This window comes from Phyllostomus hastatus, unplaced genomic scaffold, assembly GCF_019186645.2.
Source record: "Phyllostomus hastatus isolate PE091 unplaced genomic scaffold, TTU_PhHast_1.1 phas_contig_210, whole genome shotgun sequence".
Lineage (NCBI taxonomy): Eukaryota > Metazoa > Chordata > Mammalia > Chiroptera > Phyllostomidae > Phyllostomus > Phyllostomus hastatus.
In genome coordinates this window covers 26,836,184-26,858,865 of record NW_025333737.1, presented here as the reverse complement: position 1 = coordinate 26,858,865, position 22,682 = coordinate 26,836,184, and the positions used below count along the sequence as shown (strand labels likewise).

Here is a 22,682-nt window from a genome sequence, read left to right as displayed (position 1 = left end):
GAGGACGTCAACCAATGGGGACGCAGAGGGATTGCGGCCAATGAGAGTGGGGGGACCCCGAGACACGTGGGTGGGGGAGCTGAGCTCTGAAACCTAGAGCTAAAGCTGGGACGTGAGTCAGTCACCTTGAGCGGGGCGAGCGCCGTGGTCTGAGCAAGGGCAGCAGGGCAGTGGGAGTGCAGGTGACTTGGGGCCGGAAACCCGCGGTTCGCAGGGGTGTGGGTTGGGCTGTGTGGAGGGGCATTTACCCCTAAGGCCGCGAGAGATGACGGGCATCTATAGTCTTAACTATTAGTTAATTACCAACGGTAGTGAACGACTTACTGTACAACTGAGGCTGTGTAAAATGAACGAACGGGACCCTGCACAGTACCTGCCCGGTGCTGGCCTCCAGTCTTCCTGGGAGACCATCCTCTTTCGCTACATTTCCCTCCTGGGACTCAGGCTTCCTTCCTCTACTTCCGATCTCCATGACCTTCCTTTGCAGATCCGTCTCACTGAAAGTGGTGGACCCGGGAGTTCGCGTTGTCCCTCTGACCTCTAATGCTGGGCACGGTGCTAGGAAGAGCGTGGTCCAGGGAGGACGGGCGAGGGTGAAGGGGACGAACGAAGGTCGCCACTATAAGGAAATAAGCAGACTGTCAATGGAATTTTTTGTTTTCCTCTGCAGACTGAAAAAATGCAGACCACCGGGGCTCTACTCATTTCTCCGGCTCTGGTAAGCTGCGGCTCCGGGGTGCTCTGTAGTGCCAGGAGTGGGAGCCATCATTGTTTAATGAATGAACTGAGAGAATCTTGGCATCCTGGTGGTGTTGGCTCTTTGTGGAGATTGTAAGATGTGATGCAGTTAACCCCTGTTTATTTGGATGTGTAAACCAAAGAATTTTGGCTTGGAAATGCGGTCAGAGAGTCCGGATCTGACGTTTACCCTCTGTGTGGCTTAGTAAGACAGCCCACTAAGAACAGTGATTTTCTCTCGTGGCTGCACATTAGAATCAACTGGAGATCCTTGAAAAGTACTGATGCCCCGGCTCTACAGATTCTGGGAATGAGAGTGGAACCCATGCAAATATATCAAGAAAGCCATGTTACTAAGGACTCTGCTTAGATGTCTGTTTCAGGAGCCTCTCCCAGCTTACTGGTCCACTCCATTCAGGATATATAACAATGAGTACCATTTTAGCAAAATGAGATTTCCCCCTTCTGATTCCTTTGGTAATCTGGGTACAAAACCTTCCTGAACGTGGTTTGATATTAGTGTGGGCTTTTGCTGCATTCTGGGATACTGATCAGGGCTGTGCCCGTAGAAGTGAACTTTGGTACCCACTTTTAAATGGGAAGGTTGCCACTGCTGACAACACCAGGGTCTCAGGGCAGCTGCGTTTGGTGCAGGCATAGTTGGTAGAAACAGGAACACGTTAATTGATCTTGAAGTACATTGGACTTTTTCTGTTCCTAACATTTGCAGTCCTTCTTGACAGAAGCTCGGCATTTAGGTGTTTGGTTGTTTTTTTTTCTTCCTTGTCTGATTTGGGGGCTGTGTCTTTCTGATTTTACAGATCCGCTGTTGTACCAGGGGTCTAATCAGGCCTCTGTCTGCCTCCTTCCTGAGTAGGCCAGAGATCCCATCTGAACAGGTAAAGTAGTGTGGGCTCACTTGTGAACTTCTCCAGACAGAGATCTGTCAAGTGAGTTGTGTTGCCTTGAGGCCAAAGCGGAAGGAGAGTTAGCGAATCCGTGGTGCTTTAATAGTTCCAAGTACCCCCAAGGTGAGCACTGCAGGGGAGAAACTTGCAAAAGTGAGGTTACCCGAAGAGTAATACCCAGCATGCTCTGCAGTTGAGCATTCTGTACTTGCCAGGCAGTTTGCCAGCAGTTTCAGAGCTCAGGTGGGTGGGGTAAAGAGGGTAGAGTCAGACACCGTCCTTGTGCCTCACTCTCTCCTTTGTCTCTTCCTCTCTTTCCTTACTTCCCCATCTGTCTGTCCTTCTAGCCTTCCTACAGCAGCTCCCCGCTCCTGGTGGCCAGACGGGAGTTCCAGACCAGTGTTGTCTCCCGGGACATTGACACAGCAGCCAAGTTTATTGGTGCTGGGGCTGCCACAGTGGGTGTGGCTGGTTCAGGGGCTGGAATTGGAACAGTGTTCGGCAGTTTGATCATTGGCTATGCCAGGTGAGTTTGGGGGTGATCTAGAGTCTCTCTCACCGTGAATTCCACCCTGTTTGGGGGAAGCCTTGGCAAGAGAACATCCCTGTGGCTTCAGGTTTATTGCACCTGTCTCCTGTTTTCTCCGGAGGAGAGCAGAATTCTCTGAGTGAGAATTTAAACATGCTTCCAACCTGGCTCACTTAAACTTACCATGTTGGTACTTTGCTTGTCTGGCCAAATCCCCAGGGCACATGCAGGCTAGGCCCTCCCAGTGTTAGCACTCCCCATTCACCCAACCTACCTGAGCCCTCCACCCCCAGCCCGTGTCCTCACCCCTTCCTCTCCATCGATCTCTGTCCCCGGCAGGAACCCGTCTCTCAAGCAGCAGCTCTTCTCCTATGCCATTCTGGGCTTCGCCCTGTCTGAGGCCATGGGGCTCTTCTGTTTGATGGTCGCCTTCCTCATCCTCTTCGCCATGTGAGCCTCCATGGGAGTCACCTACCCATCCCTGCTGCTCCGACTCCAGGCCATGCCCGGTGCTGGGACATGCTAAGCTTTACCATTAAACAACAACATTTCTCTAAACCCATATGCCTGCGCCTCTGTCCTTTGACCTTGGAGAGGGTCTTGATGGAAAGGTGGGACAAGGGAAGTGGGGTTGGGTTTTTGGTGATTAGGAACTCCTCGAGGCTGAGAAAGGTCACTGCCAGGCCTGGAAGAACCCGGACAGGTCTTTCTCTCCCAGAGGGAGCATGAACTTGTCTGATCATTGGTGCTTTTTCCCTGCCAATTTGGTATAGTAATGTGTGACATTTCTGAGGGGCTCAGTACCAAGGGCTTTATGTTTTTAGCTCAACAGCCTTATGAATTAGAAGTACAGTGACTAGAACTGTTTTGCAAATGGGGAAATGAGGCTTAGGAAATGAAGCAAAATAACCTGGCAGCCATCACAGACCTGGTAAGTGGCGGAATTGGGGATTCCCCATCAGGCCAGCCTAAACCTCTAACTGTGCGGCCCCATCTATTTTAGTCTTGGCCGCACAATGGAAGCGGCGCCAATAGGGAAACTTAGTGCCAGAGAAGTTGTATAGCCCTCAGAGATAGAGGCTCTATCCACCTACATTTAGCCTCACTTGTATATTTCATTATCATTTCACCTTTTTGAGTGCCTAGGTGATCTTTTTGTATTTTGTAAAATATGTTTATTGATTTTAGAGAGAGAGAGAAACATTGATTGGTTGCCTCCTGTGCATGCCCTGGCCAGGAATCAAACCCCAACCTTCTAGTGTTTAGCACAATGCTCCAACCAGCAGAGCCACACTGGCCAGCGCCCTAGGTGTTCTTGAATAAGGCAGATGTGGCAGAGTCTCTGTTCTTGGAGAATTCACTCTTAGCTTTGCTAGGGGGGGAAAAAGGTGTTTAGGCAGAAGGGAGGGGGGGACAAACTAACAAATTGCTTAGAGAGCTTTGCCAAGCATCTTGTGGTCTCAAAAAAGTCGATGTTCAGCAGGCTCTCCCGCTTGGCTGGAGTGGGACCGATTACCCAGGTAAGAGAAAGCGGAGCTGATACATCCGCAGCTGCTGCTTCTCTGAGTCGGAGCAGGAGCAAAACGAGCAGAATGGAGTCAGGTTGCTGGAAGACATGGTCTGTCTCAGATTAGCTGGTTTCAAAAGGAGTAGTAACTTGTAAGTGGAACCCATCTTGTGAAAACCTTTCACCTCCAGCTGTTGCAGATGTTTCTGTGAAATAGTGAAACCCAGAATATTCCTAATTAGTGCTAAGAACAACAAAAATGTGAGTCGATGAGAATGGATTTAATTTATATGGAATTTATTTTTTCTAAGATGATGTATATTCAGACAGAGGGGAAGGGAGGAAGAAAGGGAGAGAAACATCAGTGTGTGGTTGTCTCATGCTTGTGCGCCTCCCACTGGGGACCTTGTCCCACAACCCAAGCCCTGAGTGAGAATTGAACTGGCAACCCTTTGGTTCACAGGCTGGCACTCAATCCACTGAGCCACAGCAGCCAGAGTACAATTTATTTTTAATTTTTTTCCAGAGATTGATTTATTTACTCTTAGAGGGGAAGAAAGGAAGGAGAAAGAAAGGGAGAAACAGCTATCAGTTGCCTCTCACACATGACAGACCAGAGATGGCCTGTAACCCAGGCATGTGCCCTGACCAGGCATCAAGCCAGCAACTTTTCACTTTTTAGGACAATGCCCAACCAGCTGAGCCACCCCAAACAGGGCTAACTTATATGCAGTGAAAAGAGTCATGCAGGTATTTAGGCACTAAGCATCCTCCTATATGTCTTGGGGAAAGCAAAGAAATCTAAGGTCCTCACCCTGAAGGAGCTAGAGCATCAGCAGAGTGGAAACGACAGTGAACAGTGCCACATGTTATGGAATATGTGGGTACAGAGCTATGTGCTGTGGAAGAGGAAAAGGAGACGAGTAGTTGCGATACTGTCATCTAACATTGAGTATTTGTATGTCAGGCGCATTGCTAAGTACTTTCCATGAATAACTTCCAACTTCCCTATGAAGTCATTTAATGGGTAAGGAAACGGGGAGGCTCAGAGAGCCGTGAAGGTCACACAGCTGTTAGTAAAGCTGGCATTCAAACTCCAGAACCTGTGTTCTTGCTACTGCTGGCTCATCTAAGGTTTGTGCAAGTTTAGTGACGAACTCAATATCATACAGCAAACCAATGATTCTAACCCAAGTCCATCCAACATTCATTCAGCAATCATGGTCATGGTCTTTTAGCACAAGATTTCTCAACTTTGACACATTTGGGGCCAGGTGATTCATTGTTGTGGGGCTGTCCTGTGCATCATTTGATGTCTAGCATCATCCATGGCCACTTAGCCACTAGGTGCCAGTAACATCCTCCCCTTCCCGAGTAGTAACTACCAATTGCCAAATAGATGCAAGTGTCTCCTGGCTGTAGGGCAAAAATCCCCCCCAGCTGAGAACTAATGGTTCACCACAATCGGATGCCTGTGCTCTTAGCCTCTTTCCCTTCAGTAACTCAAGGTAATTGCAGTAAGCCAGCAACAGAACCTGAGGCTGAGCCCAGGAATCTCAGAGCCAAAGAAAAGAAGTGGGAACTGAGGTTGAACTGGCAGCTGAGGTATCACCAAGGGAGCGGTGGACTAACTGTTAACATTTGCACAAACGGCATGCAGTAGCCTCTGAGATAGGCTGATACCCTTACCAGGTCACCAGCCTCTGGCAGTAATCAAAGAGCAGCCCCCAGAAAAGGTGGTTGCCTTTTCTGTCCTGTGAAGCTCTAGGAACCTAGGTTTTACCCAGAGGCTAGTAAGAATTTCCTTTCAGGTGGGCTCCACACAGCCTTGGAATTGCTTGGAAATCCAGACCAGCAGGCTTGGGAATGTGGTTGGTAGCCCATGGAGCCCTACAGGGTCAGTGGAGAACACACCCCTTCCCTCAGCCAGGCCAGTCAGTCCATTACTACCGAGGATTCTATCCAGGGTCCACGGTCCATAGGTGGAGTCATTTTGCTTAGTACAAATTATTTGTGAGAGGATACAGATGTGTGTTTTGGGAGGAGAAGATCCATTGTTTTCATTATATTCTCTGAGAGGCAATGACCAAAACAAACAGTAATCACTGCCTTAGAGTTGGGTGTGGTAGCAAAGCCTGTGGATTTGGGAGTCCAAGGAGCATGCAGACCCCAGCCCCACCACTTCCTAACTAGGAAGCGAATGACCTCCCCTGAGCCCCCGTTTCTTATCTCTAAAACAGAAGTGAGAACAACTCATGGTGGTTGTGACGACAAAATGAGATAATATAGGTAAATTTATGCAAAGGATGCATTGATGCATGTAATATATACATGTACAGTATTACTGAGATATACACTAAGATGTATTTGAGATACGTAATGCGATAACAGGTATTAAATTTTTAAATGTAGTTATTATTTATAATCTGAATCCTCAAAACACCCCATCCAAGTGCTAATTTTTCCTTTTAGTCTAGAATTTATGACCTAGATGGGAACTCCTCATTTATCCCTGGCACTGAGCCCAAGACAGGAGGCTGGACGCTCCCTGGAGGGGAAGAGGGCAGTGTGGCACAGGGTTTGGGGGCAAGAGGAGAAGAACGATCAATCTATCGCTTTAGGGAAGGTTGAAGCAGCTGTGACCTGGCCTCCAGAACACTGGCTGGCCTCTGTCCTTGGGGGAGGGCACTTGCCTAGTTGCCATGAGCAAAGCACTACAAACTTCACTGCATAAAGAGAAAGCTCAATGCAGGGCGGTCCGGTGCTGGGAGGCGAGAGGCTTGGGTCCAGGTTCAGGTAAGGAAGCCCTCAGTGATGTCATTCATCACCAGAGGACACGAGATGGCTCCGGAAGGCACACTCTTGCCCTCCGGCCAAGCTCTGAAAAGCAGCCAGGTGTCTCCTTGAAAAAAAGTCAGTGAGCACTGGGTAAAGTAAGCAATGCCAATTTAAAAGTTCTTCCAGCCTCTCCCTGGTCCTTCTGTTCCCCAGCTTAGAGGCCGCCTGGAGTTAGTTCCCTTTAGTCAGCTGCCTTCTGCAGCCCCTGAGACCCAGATTATTAATGCCAAGGTCAGCTCAGCCCTTTGGAAAGAAAATAGGCATATCTGTGGAGGAAGAGGTCAGGTCCTGAAGATCCATGGCCAGGGGAAGGACAACTAGCTACCATGTCCTCATTTCCAGTCTATTCACCGTTTCTGCAGTGCGCCCCGAATGTTTGGTCCTAGAGATACCAGACAGGTGTTCCATCCACGCATTCTGCCCTAGAGGATGTCCTTTGCAGTAGCTAGACAGATGAGTAACCAAACCGCTAAAATAAAAGCAGTGTGTCCTATAATAAAAGTATGAATTACTCCAGAGTATGGGGTAATTAAAAATGACTAATAATATTAATAATATGCCTGGAGGTGTTAGGCTTGGCCGAGAAAGTGATATTCCAGCCAGTCTTGAAGATGAGTAAAAATAATGAGTTAATTACCAAACATCTACTTTGGCCAGGCACTGTACACGTTCATTATCATATTATCGCTTTTTTATAGTTGCTATTATTTTACCAATATTACTGATGAGAAGAGGCCTGGCAAGTTCAAACAGCTAGGTTTTCCCCTGGTAGAGGGAGAGACTAATTCAGGTAGAGAAAACAGGAGCAAAGGCCTGGAGGAAAGAAGGTACGTGAGCGAGTGAGGTACCAATTATCTGGACAGTACTTGCCATTTAGAAAACTCTTCCAGAAATGTCACACTTAATCCTCAAAAATACCCTGAAAAGTAGGAAATATCATCATTCTACAGATGCAGAAATTGGCTAAAATTGGATATTTGCTGAATGATACAAATCAAAAGTTTGAACCTTTCTTCTGGGTATAAGGTAAATGTTCTGTTTTTTTTGCCCTTGTACTCGAAAACAATGGTCCAGTAAAAAGGAGGGGACAAACTAAGGAGTCCACTTATCCCGTGCGCCATCTTTGGGCCTCTGCAGTCTGTTGCCATGGAGGAATTTATGGACTAGTGGTTCTCCTTGTGTGTTGTTACCCAGTGAATTAACTTTTGACCATCTTACTAAATAAATACCTAAGCAAAATTCTGGAATCCTTTTTAAGTGAATAAAACATAGTTTGAATAGGCAATAGATGTACAGTACAACATTTAAAAGGCACCACACACACACACACCCCTTTGGCCCACCTTGTCAGCAAGAAAACTATCCAGAGGCAGCCACTGTTACATTTCTTGTGTACACTTTCAGAGAGATTCTGACATCTTTTTATAGAATGGAAAAACACTATACCAACAAAACAATGATATCTGTATTGATTGGTTTTGTTTCATGTTAAGTACTTAAGCTGTGCCCTTTGCTGGATTCACAAATACATGGTCTGGAGCGCCGAGAGTGCTGTGCGTGTGTATGTGTGTAGGTGGATAGGGAGTGTGAGCAACAGTTACCAAAGGACTTTTGGTACAAGGTAAAATGCAGTAAGTGTGGGAGAGTTCGTAGCTGTGACAGTGTCACACAGTGGTTAGAACTTTTTGTCTGGAGTCAGATCTGGCATACAGCCCTAATTCTGCAGCTTGTTCTCAGTGTGACGGTGTAAGCGGCTGAACCTCTGTAAGACTTGTTTTCCATCTGTCAGAACAGACTAAAAATAGTACTTACTTCATAGGGTCCTTGAAAGGAATAAATAAGACAAAGTATACAAGGAGCTTGGTGCATATTAAGCACTCCATAAATGTTCGCTAAAAATAAAAAAAAATTAGCTATCAGTAAATGTTGGCCGTTTTCATTCAAATGTACAATTTCCTTACCGGAAAACTCACAAAAGCTGTGAAAACTGGGCTTAAAAAAAAATTGGCGGCAAAATATAATTCAAAGGGAGGCTATTCGTAGGTCTTTGTATGAATATTCATAGGCACGCAAATTATTATGAATATTCATGCCCTTTGGAATGGACGTAGTATCAACGTTTCGTTACTTGATACTACCCCAGGTTACTCTAAATTCTGAAACACATCTGGCCCCAAGTTTTCTGGTTAAGAGTACGAGCTTGTATTCTTACTAGGGAGAAAAGGAAAAACTTTTTTTTTTAAGAAGACTTTTATTTTTCTTAGTCCGTAATATTATTTTACACCTTTCTTATCAGGGAAATCCTGAGGAATCCTTCCAGGATTTAAACTCACAGCCCCTTTGCTCGATTCCTGTGTATTCAAGGACTCGTAGGAAGTAAAAATATTGAGCTTGGAGTCGAGGCCTGATTTTTTTTCCCCTTCACGCTCTCGAGGTCTGTTTCATTATCCCTATGGCAACGCCTAGAATTTAGTAGGCTCTTCATAAATACATATCGAATAAACACTAAAATGAGATCGTTTTTCACTCGCAGGTCTTGGCTCCTTCTTTTCTTCCTCTTGGTCCTGTTGCGGGTTGGGGCAATGGCAGGCAGCCTGCCCTCAGTGGTGGACTGTGCAGGGAGTAAGGATAAATCACAGAGCCTTTCGAGCAGCGAGGGACTTAAGCGAGTTACCCCAGTCTACCCAGTGCCTCCCTACAAGGAGGATGGATCCCCAATCCTACCCCATGGGCACATCTGAGGGTCGCTCTCTTTAAGAGGGAATAGCGCCCTCCCGTCCTCCTCTTTCAACATTTGAAAACAAAATATCCATTGGAATTGGGCTGTCCACTGTACCGAGGCGCCCCGGGACGCGCCTAAAATTATTTTCCCGCAAACCGCGGTGCCAACCATCGCAAGAACCAGAACCCGCGGCCCTCCGGCTAGTTCTTCACCCGCCCGCCCTGGAGGACCGTGGGTGGACGCTCTTGCAGAACCCCTCTCGCTGGTCGGGGCGGGGGTGGGCGGAGCCAGCGCCGCCAGGCTGCGGCCACGGAGGGTGGGGACACTCTGGCCCGGCTCTCGGTGGTGAGGAAGACAGTGCGAGTAGCGGCCGCTCTGGTCGGCGGACGTGCTGCCTAGCAGTCCCGGAAGCGAAGCAGTGATGGCGGAGAGTCCGACTGAAGAGGCGGCGACGGCGGGCGCCGGGGCGGCAGGCCCCGGTGCGAGCGGAGTCGCCGGTGTTGTTGGCGTTAGCGGCAGCAGCGGAGGGTTCGGGCCTCCTTTCCTGCCGGATGTGTGGGCGGCGGCGGCAGCAGCGGGTGGGGCTGGGGGACCAGGGAGCGGCCTGGCTCCGCTGCCCGGGCTCCCGCCCTCGGCCGCTGCCCACGGGGCCGCGCTGCTTAGCCACTGGGACCCCACACTCAGCTCCGACTGGGACGGCGAGCGAACCGCGCCGCAGTGCCTACTCCGGATCAAGCGGTGAGCTGGGATTTTTCCTTCCCCAGCCCCAAGCTCTGGGGCTCGACCTTCTGTGCCCCCCCAACCCTTACCACTCCAGCCTTCACCCTCCCCTGCCGCCTTCGCGCTTCCCTCGCGGCCGTCCAGCTGTAAGGCCCACTTCTGGTCAACCAGGAGAGTCGGGACCCGATCCCCCACATCCCCCATCCCTAGTCCCACACGCACCAAACCCCTCCTCGAGTGGCCCAGGTCCGACCCCGCCCCTCGGCAGCCTCCCAGGGGCCCCTGTCTCCACTCCGGACACCCTCCCCCATACCTCCCGCCCGAAACCCGACCCTTTGGTGCTTCAGTAACACTCCCTCTCGCCCACCGCTACACCCCTCTCCCCCGTTCCCACCCTAGCCTTTCTAGGTGCTGCGTGGAGTCCCAGTCCATCGGGGTCCCTTTCTGTCGTCTTTCCCTGGCCCTCGTTTGTAACGCAGACCCAGCTTGCTTTCCCGGCCTCAGACTCGAAACCAGCCTTTCTTTTTATTCCCCGTTTCCTCAAATCCCCTCCCTGTAGTCCCTTCCCAAGTCTAGTTCACTTCCGTCATACCCACAATCTTTCCTTGAACCACTTTTCCATAACCCCAAAGCTGTCCACTCTCACACCTGTTCCTGGAACTCAGGCTTCCTCCCCCCAGTCTTACTCTGGCTTGTAATATTCCACTCAAGATACATCCTTCCTATATGTTTTGCTCTGGACCATTAGGTTTACTTTCCTAAAGTAAATAATACCCAATTCAAGCATAGGAACAAGGTCCTAAGTCCTTTTTGTTCTTGCCTCTTGGGCGACTGATCTTAGATCATTATCATTTAACAGACAACATTTTTGTAAAAATTTTTGGCACAGTATAGTGCTTGTCACGTAGGACCTGCATCCTGTTGACCATGCTCCCTTCATAGTCCTCATCTGAATGTTCTCATCCCCTATGTTTCAAGGTTTCCGTGAAAATTAAAGAGCACGTTGTGCGTAAAGTATACCTGGCCCAGTGCGGGACACAGGGCAGTTTTACATTCCTTACATACCTTTGAGTTCTGCCTATACTTACTTCCTCTGTGCCAGCTATTCGCCCTTTTCTGTGCCCCTGTGAAAGTCCCTAGCCTATTCCCACCTAGAATGCCCTCCTTTAGACCCTCGCTCACAGCTGATACAGTCTGGCTGGGGAGATAGGACCTAGAAATCCTCTCACTTCTATAGCAGCCACTGCATGTCCCCTTCCAGCTGTGAGATTCCTGCCCTGTGAGTCTCTTGGGCAAGAAGATCATTGCTCCCTGCCAGCTCACTTGCTTCATATAATCCCCTTGCTCACAAAGGTCCACAGTGGTTTGTGGAATGAGTTTTTTAGTGGGGTTGATGGTGCCTTCCCAGTTACTAAAAAATCTTCCCGGAGCATTTAGCTGTAGTACCTGGGAATCTCGCGGGTGGGGAGTGAATGAATTGCCATGTGGGAGGAAATGAGAGTAAATGGATGAGTCTTTTCCGGGGTGACATCTGATGCCTTTGGGAACTCTGATTATTTACCCCCCCCCCCTTCTTACCCTCCCCCTGAGGAAACAATGCCCCTTTGATAATAATTTGCTCTCTGCCTGCCTGACTAGTACTCAGCTAGTGCGGCAAGACAGTGCAGACATCTGTGTGTGGTACCAAGCACCGCTTTCCTGAACCCTGGCCTCACTGAGGTGACACCAGCTGTCCTGTTCAAGGGATTCCCTTTTTCTGTCCTCTCCCTCACTCCCTCCCCCACCTCCTCTTGGTGTTATACAGGGATATCATGTCCATTTATAAGGAGCCTCCTCCGGGAATGTTCGTTGTACCTGATACTGTTGACATGACTAAGGTATGTAACTTGCTGGGGGTCGGGGTTTGTTGGGAAGTTGGGCCCATAAAGTTGGAAGAGCCTAAAAGAGATGATCCAGCTCGTATCTCTGATTACATAGGGAAGGAATCAAGCCCCCAGGAGGGTAAGGGCCTGGCCCAAGGTCTCACAGTGAAGTGGAGCAAGCTTTGAACAGGTGGCTCACTAGGGTGCCAATAGGTCCCGATTGCCTTGGAAAATCCCAGTTTACACCTATTATTCCAGCTTAACTATTAATAGGGCACTCTTTCACTTTCACAAGTGCTCCAGTTTGGATGATAAATTATGTGGTCACCCTACCCATTGTACTGCCCAGCTCTGCCCCCATCCCGCCACTCTACACCTGTACGTGTGCAGCAGCTGTGAACCAGGGGCAGAGAAGGCTGGGGACGGGGCGAGTTTGAGTGACAGTGTTGGTAGTGAAAGGGCATCGTTTAGGCTCCTAACCTGATGTTGGGAAGAAATCAGACTGCCTAAGTCTAGTGTCTAGATGAAAACTTAGAGTTTCAATTTTCTTAACAGTAGAAATTCAGATTTTGTATTGTTGGTATCTGTTTTGTTAGGAACAGTTTTCTCTTTCAATTAATTTTTTTCTTTTTACGTGGTTGGAAATGTTTTTCCTCGGACATCTTGTCCACAGTCAGGTGTCAGTGTTAAAATGCTAGTCCCTGGGTCCCCAGAATCGATGCCATGTCGATGCCAGTTGAGCTTGTTCTTCCAATGACTGAGCTAAAAGAAAACGTAGGGTGTCACCAGGGGAAGGGAGGGACTGGACGCTGAGGCATTGGATTGCAGGTCTCTTTTCCTCTTGCTGTTCAAATCTGAGCAGACGTAACATGCCTTGGGCCTTTGTAGAAGTATAACTGAGTTTAGGTTAGGGGGATCTTGTTCCATAATTATGGCTGGAGGAAGAGAATTTAGTGTTCTGTTTTAAGTGCCGCTGCATTTTTCTTTTCTTTTTATTTTTTTATTAACCTACAGTGTTGGGGCAAGTTGAGGGGGGTGGGTCTAACAGCTTTGAGTGGACCACAAATTTTCCCCATTTTTCTTGGCATCTTTGACACAGCAGGATGGGCGGTGTAGGTTTGATCCCCTGCAGAGGAAGCAGACCCCCTAAGCCTCCATCACAGCCCTCCGCTCTGCACTGGCACCGGCGCCACGGCTTCCAGCCCCTTTCCACTTGTCCGTCCATCTCGCCTCCCCTTTTTTGCCACATAAATGGAGGGTGGAGTTGCATCATACACAGGTTAAACCTAGGCAAAGCCAAAAGTATGCACTCAGAAAAAATGCCTATTTCTTAAAATTAAAAATGCTAGGATAGTACTTTACAGGTGCATGTTTTGCACATTGGTGTTCTATCCATTTGTTACATATAACACTGATCAGAGAGTCTGAACAAATCCATGCTTTAAAGGAGTTTCGAGGATACTCGAGGGTAATTTTTGACTAGATTGAGTTCTCACCTTGGGCTCTAACTTTAGAATGGATCCCCTGAGTAAGATGCCACTCCACTATAGCGGGATTTAAAATTCTGGAAATACTAATATGAGGGAGGACAGTCTGTTCATTCTGCATGGAGAGGGTCTGGAATGTGGATACCAGGTGAAGGTCCTGCTTCTGACGTGGGTAGCAAGTGGAAGCCAGGAGGGGTTGGGATGGGACATCACCTCACAATTTTGAGATGGGGTTTTATTTTGCAGATTCATGCATTGATCACAGGCCCATTTGATACTCCTTATGAAGGGGGTTTCTTCCTGTTCGTGTTTCGGTGTCCGCCCGACTATCCCATCCACCCACCTCGGGTCAAACTGATGACAACGGGCAATAACACAGTGAGGTTTAACCCCAACTTCTACCGCAATGGGAAAGTCTGCTTGAGTATCCTAGGGTAAGAGGAGATTTCTAAGGGGCCAAGTTGGTTGTTAGCAAATAATTACTCTAGCCCTTTATCAACCAGGGTTTCTCGTCTGAACTACGGAACAGAGAAAATAATGGGAGCGACTATTTCATCCATTCTCCCCAGGGTGGTACATGACTAGTACGATTCCAGATGTGAAAGACAGACGTTAATTCACTCATACAGTGGCTGCCTTGGTGAAGTGGTTCTCCCAGAGCAGCAGCAGCACCTGGAAACTTGTAGCCATGCGGACTCTGGGGCCCCGCCTTAGACGCACTGTATGAAAAACTGGGGGCTAGGGCCCACAACTGTTTTATACGCCCTCCAGGTGACTCTGGTGCACACTACAGTTTGAGAACCACTCCCTTAGGGCATCAGGGCTTAATTCTCCTCCAAACAGGTTGAGAAAGGCTACAGATCTGTGCCATTCAAGATTGTGGGTGTCTTATTTATGAGTCTCTCAATTAGTGGCTTTGGAGGCAGTGGTGGTGGTAATGGTTATGTATCTTAACAACTGAATGAAAAATGTCTGAGGCTGGAAATCACATCGCACACGAAACACAAGTTTTAAGTGCATTTTGTGTCCGGGTACTATTGGGATTTTGGTTCATATAGTTCTCATCTGTTCCTTTTCATCGCCTGAGGGGGTTAAACATTCAGCGTGGAAATGTCTTCTAGTATATTCTGGATTGGTCTTTTTAGTGTGGTCTGAGTTTCCCCGGGGCAGAGAGCAAGTGCAGGTTGCAGTTGAGAAAGTTGCCCAAACTGGCGGTACTGTTTTCTTTCTTGTCCATCAGTTTCTGGGTCTGTGTGAGGACGAGGCAGCTGACACAACTGGAGACGTGAATTTTTTTTTTTAATCCTTCAGATCTAGGGATGTGTCCCGTGATTGTGGGCGGCCGTGAGGAAGTCCTGTAAAGCAGGTTGTCCTTACAGAAGTTCTTCCTCTTGCTAGGGTATATAATTATCTGTGCCAGTAGGATGGTGGTCTGTGTAACCCACAGCAGTAAGGAAATTTAGTTGTCACTTTTGCATGAAGTTTATTCATGAAAGTGGGTTGTGTTTTTTTGTTTGTTTGTTTTTTAGGTTTTACTTATTTATTTTTTAGAGAGGGGAAGGGAGAGAAAAAGAGGAGAAACATCAATGTGTGGTTGCTTCTCTCACACCCCCTGCCAGGGACCTGGCCCGCAACCCAGGCCTGTGCCCTAGACCAGGGTTCCAACTGGCGACCCTTTGATTCACAGGCCGGCACGCAACCACTGAGGTTCTCCTTTATTAGGCTAACATAAAATTATGTTGAGTAAACACTAGCTAACAATAGAAATAGGGGAAGTAAAATGGTAGGGTAAAAGTGGCAGAAGTATGTTGGGTGGAAAAGGGGGAGCTACCCAGAAATTGAAAATTTGCCATGAAGACTCAGAGTAGAAAATTCCCATGTGTTCTTAGGTGACTGTATTCACTTAATCGGCCTCATTTTTTTTCGTTCCAACCTAGAAAAAAATATTGGGCTGACTTACTGACAGAAGAAATTTAATGAAAGTTTACCATGTTTACTTGAACCCTTGGCTGTGTGAAGCCTTAGCAAGAGTGTACAGTTCTGCGGGGAGCAGAGCTGAGGAGAGAGCAGGTTGAGAGGCCCCAAGGAGCATCACGTCCTCAGTTCCAGTGGAGAAAGGGCATTGGCCGGTGAACTGCCAGAAGCAGTCCCGGCTCAGGCTGTGTTCTGCTTCCAGCTCAGGGGCCATCTCGTCAATTACCAAAAAACAGAAGCAAATGTCCTTAATGTCCAAGCTGCCCTCTTCCTCCGAATGCTCGATCAGATTTATGAAAGAGGGGAGCAGTTGTGGTGTTTCTCTCTTATTCAAGTTATTTTTCATGTGTTTTCAGACCCTCCACAATCTGGAAGTCCTTAATCCCTTCCTGTTCTTTGGCAGAGTTCTGTAGTCTTCAGGGAATTTGACACTCCTTGGGGGCTTGATAGAGAACTGGGTCCCCTGATCCACCCCACCACCTGGCCTCTGACCACACGGCCTCACTCCCCCCGTGCCTCTGATCAGCTTCACTCCCCTCACTAACTGCATCACACCCACAAGTAAATAAGTAAGCTGTTTGACATCCGCAGAGGTTCGTATTTTGACTCCCTTTGGAGCTGTTTTCTTACCTTATTTCTTTCATTCTGATGAACAGAACCTTCTCTGGCTACTATTTCTTCCCTAGCCCAAAGAAAATCCCCTCAAAGTTATCTTGCTGCCTTACCCTCTTTTCTTTTGTCTCACTTGATAAGAGGATTAAGCAGTTGACTGATTTCTGGTGAATGAGGGTGAGACAGAGGCTGGGAAATTCCAGAGTGTTAATAATGAAAGAGAAACCTTGAGTCGCTTAAGGTTGTGCTGCTAGGCCCCCGGGTACTTGTGCATTGGGCTTTCTGTGACGGGCTTTTCCCATCCCTCCGCCTCATCCCTCTCCATCCACTCTGATGTGTTTTGCAGTACGTGGACTGGCCCTGCCTGGAGCCCAGCCCAGAGCATCTCTTCCGTGCTTATCTCCATCCAGTCCCTGATGACAGAGAACCCCTATCACAACGAGCCTGGCTTCGAGCAGGTAAGTCCAGGGCGGCGCAGCCCTGGGGTGTGAGATACTGGGATTTAAGACGTGAGAAGCCTGTCTCCTGAAGGGTTTCTGGGTTGTTTTTTGAACCTGGCTTAGCCCCAAGTATTGAACTTGTCAGTAGAGGAGAAAAAAGAAGCTGGCGTGCATGCTTCTCATTAATGAATTTTTCCCCTTGTAAGTTACAATAACACTGTCGAGTTATTTCCACTCGACTTGGATTAATCTGCCATGTGGAAGTCAGTGGAGTCATTTGGAAATTAGTTCTGAGCCTGCGCTGGGGGCTGTTGTATCCAGTGGGCTCTCCTGTACACCTCCATTCTCAGTGTCGCCTGAGGTCATGTCAGTGACCGCTGCTGAGCCAGACATTCTTTTGGAGTTATAAAGTAACAGTTGACCCTTAAACAACACGCAGCCAAATTTTCACATATAGCTTTGGACTCTGTAATGGGCCCTTTGCATCCACCAATCCAGCCAACTGTGGATTGAAAACAGTACTTTGGATCTGTGGTCGAGAGTGTGAAGATAATATTTTCAGTCTGCTGTTGGTCGAATCTGCGAATATGAAACCTGCAGATGAGAAAGGCCAACCGTATTTACTGAGGGGGAGGAAAAAACAGATGTAAGCCGACCCATACAATTCAACCCTGTTTTGTTCAAGGTCAACTGTACCATTCATTACCTGCAGAGCCAGAGGCGCTAGTCATTAGCTAGGGCAAGAATGGTAGTCAACGCTGCCAAAGAGAAGGTAGAGGAAACTCCCATTTTCCAAGGGTATGTTACGTGCCAGACACTGCCAAGTTTTTATATATAATTTCTTAGTTAATTTTCATAATAGCTCTGTGAGGTAAACATTGTTATCCTTGTTTTCAAGGTAATGGTGGCTTAGAGAAGTTAATGAACTTTCACAAGGATATACGAAAGTAGGGTTGGATCCAGGATTTGCCCTGGAGCCCAGAGTTCTTCCATTTTGCCAAAGTGCCTTTCAGGATTAATCATAAGCACAGGAGAAGGGCCCAGGTGATACTCCCCAAAGATAGTAATTCAGTCTGGGTGATTAAAACAGCTTAATTCATTTTGAAACTGTTTGAGATATCACTCATATTGCTAAGTCTTCTATAAATCTGAACAAAGCGAAATACCCTTTAAGAACAAATAAAAATTATCCCCTAAACCATTCTTTCCAAACAAACAGTATATTTCAGGAGTAGGTAGATGTGAAAATGGACCTCATTGGCTAACCAGCATGCTGATTTTTAGATCTTCCTTGTCTTTGAATTCAGCAGATACAACTTTTATTTTTAATACTTTCAGATGTTCTTGGTTCACAGCACTCTCTGGTCTTGGTAGTTTTTTAGTTCTCCAGGCAGAACGAGTTGCCAAACTGTTCCATTTGTTAAGCAGTTAGTTTCAAATAACTTTTTTTTTTTTTTTTTTTTTTGGATAACTATAATGGCATAACGATATGACGTGTAAATCTGTTAGGCATCACGTGACTTGTAAAGTCTTGGAACCCCATTGAACCCACCACCCTCAGCTCTGTTCCCCACTGTTTTCATGTGCTACCTGCTCTTTGTCACAGTGGTGGCTGAAAGTCCATCCTCACAAGCATAACATGTCATCAGAAGGAATGTACCGCAGTGAAAACTGAATTACTGATCTTAAGCTAGTAGTTCGCGCTGTATTTGATAGGTGTCAAACACTGTGGTTTTCTTCAAACATTTAAAATATCCCAAAGCGCCCTGTGATTTTGTTGTGCGTTTTGGGAACCATAGCGAGGAGGCAGAAGGCGTGTGTGTCTTTCCTGTGTGTGTTTTTAGCAGGGGCTTTATCGGAGGCTGTGGCTCCGGTTGGCCAGGGCTGGTGGAAAAGCGCGCACTGCAGAGCAAAGGAAGAGGTTGAAGGAGGGTTACTCCCTCCTGTGATCCCTTCTGTTCACACCCACACATTCCCATCAGCTTCAGAGGCCAACAGTTGGGGTTTTCTTTTGAGAATTTCAAGCCTACTGATAGCGTCACAGTAGTCGAGTCGTGACGGTGCAGCCCCGCAGACACGTGAGGGCGTTCACCAGGAGGCGCCCAGCACAGACTCCAGACTGCGCCGCCTAACATCATCTGTGCACAGCTGGTTTCGCCCACTGGGTCCTTACCTGAGAGGCCTTTCATCGCCTCAGGCTTTGAAAAATTGACGGATCGAGTTTGCTGCTTCTTGGGTTCAGGTGACCCAGCGGAGGATGGGCATTGGTATGCATCGGGAAGGCAGTGGTCTCAACAAAAGGCCCAGTTGCTCTTCAGTGGGTTTCCCATGCATGGGAAGGGCTTCCTCTCGGTTCATTTGCTTAGGTCACGTGCCCCATACCCACCCTGAAGTCTTCCAAATGGCTTCTCTCTTTGCCTGAATTATGTACTTGGATACTATGGTGTCTGTCGCATTACAGGAGAGACATCCAGGAGACAGCAAAAATTATAACGAATGTATCCGGCATGAGACCATCAGGGTGGCGGTCTGTGACATGATGGAAGGAAAGTGTCCCTGTCCTGAGCCCTTACGGTACGTGTCTGGAGGGCCCAGCTGGTACTTGCATTCCTTTTGAAGACTTAGCTTGTTCAAACCTTTGAGAACTTTGGGGTTGGGAGCACCAGAGGGAAACAGAAGAAGCAAGTGGTTTAAAAGCATGTGGTCTATACTTGATGTGGCCGAGGGTTCCCAGGAGGAGGTTCCGACAGAGCTGCTCTGGTCTTGGAGAGTGTTGGGCCTGAGGGGACAGACACAGTCCATGCCCTGGGGGAGCCCCCCCGCTTTCAAGGACCTGGACACATTAAAGACACAGCTGTTCTACAGCCAGATGAGGCGTAGAGCACTTCAAAGTAAACCCATTTCTTATTGTTCGAGTTTATTTCTTGGATGTTAAAACCGGAAGAACAAAGTCAAGAGTTAATGAAAAAAATTTCCTGGGGACAATTTTGAATACGAATTAGAATTAGGGAAGACCTATAGAAAACTAACGAGATTGAGCAAGGCATGGGTTGAAGCTGAGATTTGAATGATTGGTATTAACAGTAACTCTCATTTTATAATCCCTAAGGTATAAGGGAAACCAGCCACGGCCTTGGAAACACTCGCTGTGTAATTTGGCGTTGAGCTTAGATGGTGAAGGGGTGGCCCCTTCCCGCCTGCTTCCCAGCTGAAGCTTCTCTGCTTGTTTTCCAGAGGCGTGATGGAGAAGTCCTTCCTGGAGTATTACGAGTTCTATGAGGTGGCCTGCAAAGATCGCCTGCACCTTCAAGGCCAGACTATGCAGGTAATGCAGCCCCTGCTGTTGACTCCAGGGGCCTTCCGGCGAGACCGTGTAAAATCCCCCGACGAGGGTGACACCCACATCTCTCCTAGAACCGAGAGCCGAAAGGAACCTGGTTCAGTTGAGTAGCTGAGGCCCAGAGAGGAGACTGACTTGCCTAAAGCCATATGGAGTTGGTTCTCAGGTCCTGGCATAAAGTAGGTACTCACGAGTAGAATCTGAATCGTCCTTTCTAGCCCGGAACTCCTTCCCTTCTAGGTCAGTAGTCTTTTCAAACCAAGAACATTCAGCTCTCTTTAAGAATCTTAGAGAATTGTAAGAGTCCTCTCTTGGAATCCCGTCCCTAGCTCAGAGGGGTGCTAAGAGAAAGAAGGCTTCGACGGGCCTCGTGTGCGTAGTGTCAGGTGTTAAAACACTCCTGTTACAGGACGGCAACCAGTGACCCGTCCTCTGTCTGCTGGGGAAACATGCTTGTGCTTCCAGCAAAGATGCGGAAGTTACGGCTTGTTTTAAAGAAGAGGTTCTTACCACACCAAATTGAGATAGGCTCCAATATGAACAGCCTGGTTGGTAAGAGAGTGAGAACCCTTAGTCCTGAAGGGCCGGTTCTCGTGTCTTTTGGATCATTTACTAGTGGTCTTGCTTAGAAATACGGAGAGTTGCGTAAGTGACTAGGGCCTTTTAGGGTTTTCTCCATCTCTTCTTAGACTGTTCCCCCCAGCCCTCTTGCCACCCAGCACCTCCTGCAGTAGGAGTAAATGTCTTGCTTCCTGAGGTGCGGCCTAGAAATGTTAGCTTCCCTGTCCTTCCTTCAAGGACTCTCCACCCACCTGCCGCACTTGAACTGAAAGGGCAAGGCCAGCTCGGTGTATTGAAGGTGTGGCATGCCGTGGCGTGTGCCCTGTCAGGAATTCTCGTTGTCGGTACCCAGCAGCATTTCCAGTATTCAGTCTGTTAGGGGGAAATAACTCTTGATGGGGGAAGGAAAAGGAGGCGCAGCATCTGGGGAGGAGGAGAATGGGTGGAAATGGAGCCAATGATGAAAGAAGGAAGATTTGGAAAATGGGTAGCTCCAGAGTAAGTGTGGAGGCCAGCCTTTGGGTATCGTAACCCTCATAAGTGAAAAACGCCTGCTCTAGTCACCGTGACTGTGACCTGCGTCCACTGGTCCCTGGTCACAGTCAGACGAGTGGAAGGAGTTTATGTGGGAGAAGCAGTTGCATTGTGAGAAGGAAAAATCATACGCCTTTTCGTGGCTGCCCAGGAAAGAGGTCTCCGGTTGTCTGAGACCTGGCCACTCTACTTGGCTGCCACGTTGGCTGTGTAGCATTTTAAATTCCTTTCATTCTGTCCTCCACCGCAACCACAGTTATTTTTCTACTTTAAGGACAGTTAATGCCTTTCTGTGTAATGTTTAGAGATCATCTGAAATGACAAGGACCAGGACCGAGTCTGGGTGGCCCTAGCATGATGCCCAGAAACCTAGACAGAAATACGGTGATTGATTCCTGGGGAACAGAACCAGTGCTTACCTAGAAGTCCGAGCTCCTGAGTTCTAGACCCGTCCACGACCTTAGAAAAGCACATTACCCTCTTTGAGTACAGTGTGCCCTCACTTTATGTTGTTACACTCTTAGAAAGCAGCACACAACAAAACCGAGTTTACCGCAGTCTAATTGATGTAAACAAGAGCAAGCTCCTAGGCATCTCATCAGCGTTACAACGAAGACATCGATCCAGAGCAGTGTTACTTGAGGGCCTTCTGTATAGGGAGTGCAGGGTAACTCCCCCTTTGTGTGGCTTCTGAGGTTAACTGGAAACACGGGCGCACTTAGTCGTTACAGTCCCGGTCCTGGATTCCGCTTCCCCGTTTGTCTTGTCCTTAGTGTCCTCCTCCTGTATACTGGCCTGCCTGTGAGGAGCGCATCACGCTTGAATGCAGGCCCGAGCCAGGCCTGCCTGGGCATGTAGGTGTGCCCCGATGTTCCTGAACAGAGATTCCCTTGTGTGCTGTCCGCGGGGTGCCCTCCTCTGCTCCCGGGACCCAGGACTTGGGCACGCGTGTCACACGGGCCCGACGCCGCGCTCTCCAGGGTGACTGCTCAGACTTGACTCTTCCGTCTCCCTTGTCCCCTTCCCCCCACAGGACCCTTTTGGAGAGAAGCGTGGCCACTTTGACTACCAGTCCCTCTTGATGCGCCTGGGACTGATCCGTCAGAAAGTTCTGGAGAGGCTCCATAATGAGAACGCCGAAATGGACTCTGACAGCAGCTCATCGGGGACAGAGACAGACCTGCACGGGAGCCTGAGGGTTTAGATCCTGCGCCCCTCTCCCTTCCCCCCACTCGAGAGTCTCAGCAAAGTTCCTTCCCCCGCCCCAGGGATGGAGAGGCACTGTGTATCTCCCTCCAGCGTGACGCCATTCTGCAAGATAGCAAGAACCAAGCAAGCTTGGATCCCAGGGTGTGGGGACGGGGGGTCTGTTCCCCATCTGACCTCCTTGGCTCTCGGGCATCTGGGGGCCGCGTTCATCCCATATCAGGGGCCAAGGTACCTATGCAGGAGCGCCTAGGGCGAGGGCCTTTGGCAAAAACAAAACAACCAACACACCTCTCCGCAGGGCCAGCTCCTTAGGGATAGGTGGGAGGTAGAAATTGCAATTCCAAGAGGGAGTGTGCCCAAATGATTTACGGGGTAACCGGAAGGGAGCTTGGGGTGGGGGGCTGTCTGACATGTAAGCAGTCTGGGTGGTTGTACGTCTGTCTCTTCAGTCTTGAAACAGGGCTTCCCAGTGCCCTTTTCCTCCTCGCCTCTCTTCCCCGTTATTTCCCATGGGCCAGCATAATTTTGTTTTTCCTAATTTATCGTCACTGTTCTAGACAGACCAAAGAGAAGGAACAGTGGTGGAATCTAGGCTGCTGATCAGTGAGCTTTACCTAGCACCTGAGCACCTTTCTCTCCTGTCGCCCATCCCCTCCCCCATTTCTAGATTGAAGACAGAAAATAAACGTGATAGGACTGAA

General features: G+C 48.5%; 2 protein-coding genes across 3 annotated transcripts; both read left to right on the top strand.

Moving 5' to 3' along the window:
• The first annotated feature begins 33 nt into the window (after nucleotides 1–33).
• On the top strand, nucleotides 34–2,733 carry ATP5MC1 (ATP synthase membrane subunit c locus 1). Of its 2 annotated transcripts, none has more exons than XM_045836788.1 (5): nucleotides 34–182; nucleotides 671–718; nucleotides 1,560–1,637; nucleotides 1,994–2,172; nucleotides 2,515–2,733. In XM_045836788.1, exons 2-5 carry the CDS (start codon nucleotides 680–682, stop codon nucleotides 2,627–2,629), a joined length of 411 nt encoding a protein of 136 aa, XP_045692744.1. In that variant the 5' UTR covers nucleotides 34–182; nucleotides 671–679; the 3' UTR covers nucleotides 2,630–2,733. The 2 variants fall into 2 exon arrangements, with proteins under 2 accessions (XP_045692744.1, XP_045692742.1); XM_045836786.1 differs by lacking the exon at nucleotides 34–182 and adding an exon at nucleotides 456–578.
• Nucleotides 2,734–9,555: 6,822 nt separating this feature from the next.
• Nucleotides 9,556–22,682, top strand: UBE2Z (ubiquitin conjugating enzyme E2 Z). Its single transcript, XM_045835979.1, has 7 exons — nucleotides 9,556–9,980; nucleotides 11,767–11,839; nucleotides 13,558–13,745; nucleotides 16,244–16,355; nucleotides 18,799–18,911; nucleotides 19,572–19,662; nucleotides 21,806–22,682. The coding sequence occupies exons 1-7, from the start codon at nucleotides 9,664–9,666 to the stop codon at nucleotides 21,974–21,976; spliced, it is 1,065 nt and encodes a 354-aa protein (XP_045691935.1). The 5' UTR covers nucleotides 9,556–9,663; the 3' UTR covers nucleotides 21,977–22,682.